This window comes from Plasmodium inui (assembly GCF_000524495.1).
Source record: "Plasmodium inui San Antonio 1 unplaced genomic scaffold supercont1.131, whole genome shotgun sequence".
Classification (NCBI taxonomy): domain Eukaryota; phylum Apicomplexa; class Aconoidasida; order Haemosporida; family Plasmodiidae; genus Plasmodium; species Plasmodium inui.
This window is the reverse complement of record NW_008481965.1, coordinates 13,721-16,739: the sequence shown is the minus strand read 5'-3', so window position 1 is coordinate 16,739 and position 3,019 is coordinate 13,721. Positions and strand designations below refer to the sequence as shown.

General features: G+C 33.1%; 1 protein-coding gene across 1 annotated transcript; it reads right to left on the bottom strand.

The window, feature by feature from the left end:
• Positions 1-1,556: 1,556 nt before the first annotated feature.
• Positions 1,557-2,059, bottom strand: C922_05677 (hypothetical protein; the record flags this gene model as incomplete). The annotated part of the gene is made up of 2 exons (XM_008821248.1): positions 1,557-1,767; positions 1,947-2,059. 2 exons carry the CDS (start codon positions 2,057-2,059, stop codon positions 1,557-1,559), a joined length of 324 nt encoding a protein of 107 aa, XP_008819470.1.
• Between the last annotated feature and the right edge of the window lie 960 nt (positions 2,060-3,019).

The window sequence follows — 3,019 nt, the reverse complement described above, 5'->3', positions numbered from 1 at the left end:
ACTCTTAAGGTTGAACATAAAAGAATCAGACAACGGGAAGAAACTACAAGGAAAAAAAAAGAAAAAAACGAGTAAAACAATCGGAAATGAAAAAAGAAAAGGGCAAGCACGGGAGGGGACAAAGGAAAAAACGAAAGGAAAAACACTCATTTCTATACGACATAGAAATAAGAGCAATTCCTAAATACAAAAAACAAATGAGGGAAGGAAAAATATATATGTAGACACATGTATATGTATACTGCTCAACTATTAGCAGAACGACACCTCTGCGAGCAATGTCCATAAAAGGAAACAACCTTCTTCAAATACACACCTTAATTAACATATGACACCAAGTAAAGTAAAAAGAGAAGAATGGCACCGTTTCCAGAATTCTCAAATTATTCCCAGATTGAATATTCCTCTTGATAATGAGAAACTCTGAATTCTGTATAATTGTATATGACGACATTTACATCACATTCCAGATGCTATATTCCCAATGAAGGACCCGCTGATTTGATTTTTATATTAACATTACATTCTATTGGCCATAAAATGAATACCATGGTGTCGTAGGAGAATAGGGCGGATTAAGGAAATCTTACAATCATTTTATTATCATTGGGAAAATTAGAAACTGTCAATTCGGAGTAAATAAATATTGCAGAGAAATATTTTTTCTTCCTTTTGTAAAAATACACCTATTATGCGTATGAAGATTAATACGGAAACTGATAATTTAGGGTGTAATCTATGGAGAACCCTCACATCTTACAAATCGGCGACGCATTATAAATTCTATTTTCTAATTATTGAGGGATGTGTAACTCCATATAAGCATACTATACAGAACTTGTACTCTGTTAGGATTTTAATTAGGGAGCATATTTCTATTGACTTATATTCCGCTTATCGTAGCATATTTGCTGAAAAATATAGAACGAATTAACCAGGAAAAAAGAAAAAAAAATAGAGAATAGCAAATATATTCTTTTAACAGATTAAGTTAAGAATAATAATTTAATCCATCCGTGATAATGCCAAAAATATTTTTCCATTGACGACCTTTTAGGAATAAGAGCTCCCCTGTAAAAGATGTGTAAATTACGCAAATAATATAATGGGAAGGGAATTTTCATTTATCTTGATTTATTTTCATTTATTTTTATTTATTTCTATTTATTTTTATCTATTCCTATTTATTTTTACTTAATTCTATTTATTTATTCTTATTTATTTTTATTTATTTCTATTTATTTTTATTTATTTCTATTTATTTATTTTTATTTATCTATACTTAACGCGTGCATTGCGTAGTAATCTTTTTCTTTTTTCGAACTACTATTCTGCTCCTCTTATTAATAACACATTTCATTTCCTAATTCTAAGCAATTAAAGATTTCATAATTGTATGATGACATATGTCATAAGAGATATTTCTCAGAAGGGGACTAATTTTAGATCATACTACATAATCCTTTCATAAGGGGCCAGCACCAGAAATGCCACAGTATCGCAATGTAACGCCCCTAGCAAATTACCCTAATGATCATCCAAAGGGGCGTCTCCAATTATTCATTGCACAGAAGACATCCATTCTGCGTCAATGGGGAGAATAATTTCGAATCTGTAAGATGCCTATCATAGTCCACCCCAAATCGCATCGCCTCTAGGCTCAAAATGCTATAAATGAACCCGCCTTTGGGGTTATACCCTCCGTAGCATTCTTTCCTTTCAAAATTACATCCAGCATCGTGAAGTGTTGACCTCTCCCACTGTATCCTACAATAACGCATGGAATGTTCGTGAGCCGGGTCAATGTTATCGAAAACAGGTAACCTCCATTAGGCCGTATTAATAAATGAATAGTATACTATAAAAGAAATTATCCCCCTTCGCATTCTGCACCAATTCGTCCGATCTCTCCTATGAGGGACAGTGCCCTTTCTAGGGAGAATTACCCTGTAGGGAAAATAATTTCTAATTTGTACATTATTTGGCGCAGCATTATCCGGCTCTCCTGTGCATCCTGCCTATACAGAAACTGTTGCTGTGGCTTGTGGACCATCTGCATCTCGCCTTATAGTGCTGGTTTATTTGTCTTTATCTGTCTGCAAATTCCACACGTTTAACATAAATATAAGAATCTTCGGAAGGAATCCTAAAAGTGCAATATTCTATTTCACCCTTATCCAGAAAATAAGCTTCAAATATAAGTTACACAAAGCAAAATCATGGCAGAAATTAAAAGCACCAAAGGAAAAAAGTGCTATGATGATAATAAGAACTATGTGGGGAATTCTTTCTATACACATATGTAATGAGGTGTATGCATATCATTATGAAAATGTATGTTTTTGCATATTATTATGAAAATGTATGTGTCTGCTGCTTTCATAAGTCTCCCCTTACATGGTAATTGTGTCCGGACCCAAACCACACATGTCACAATATCTGCTTAAGTGTCTTACTATGGAAAATATGCTAAAAAGAAGTCTTTCGCGATACCATTATAATAAATGAAATAATGCCGAACTTAAATAATACGTAGCTATTGATTAAAATTCTGAGAAATACGTTTGAGGATGTGTATCCTTGTGTTTGCTAGTCCGTTTCTTAAGTTCATATATGCTGATGAGAGGTTTCTATACAGGATTTTCAGCATATGAGCCCCAATCCTAGATCCATCTATGTACTACATATCATAGAATGAGAACGTGTATATAAATGAGCATATTTAATGGAGGAATTATAAAGAGACGAACAATTTCACGAATGATGACGCATACGAAATTGGATTCAACCATTCACATAATATTATCTCACTGTTGTAATATTTTAGGAACTGATAATACATTCACCAAGCCGTGCTATAATCATAACTAATGCTACATCGCTTAAACTATTCTTAAGTCTCATCTGCTACGATGAACTCACTAATGTAATGTTATGGATTATAACACACTATATGGGTGTATAAATAGTTATAATAAAGAACACATGAAGGAGAATATTGAACTCGGTACATTTCATA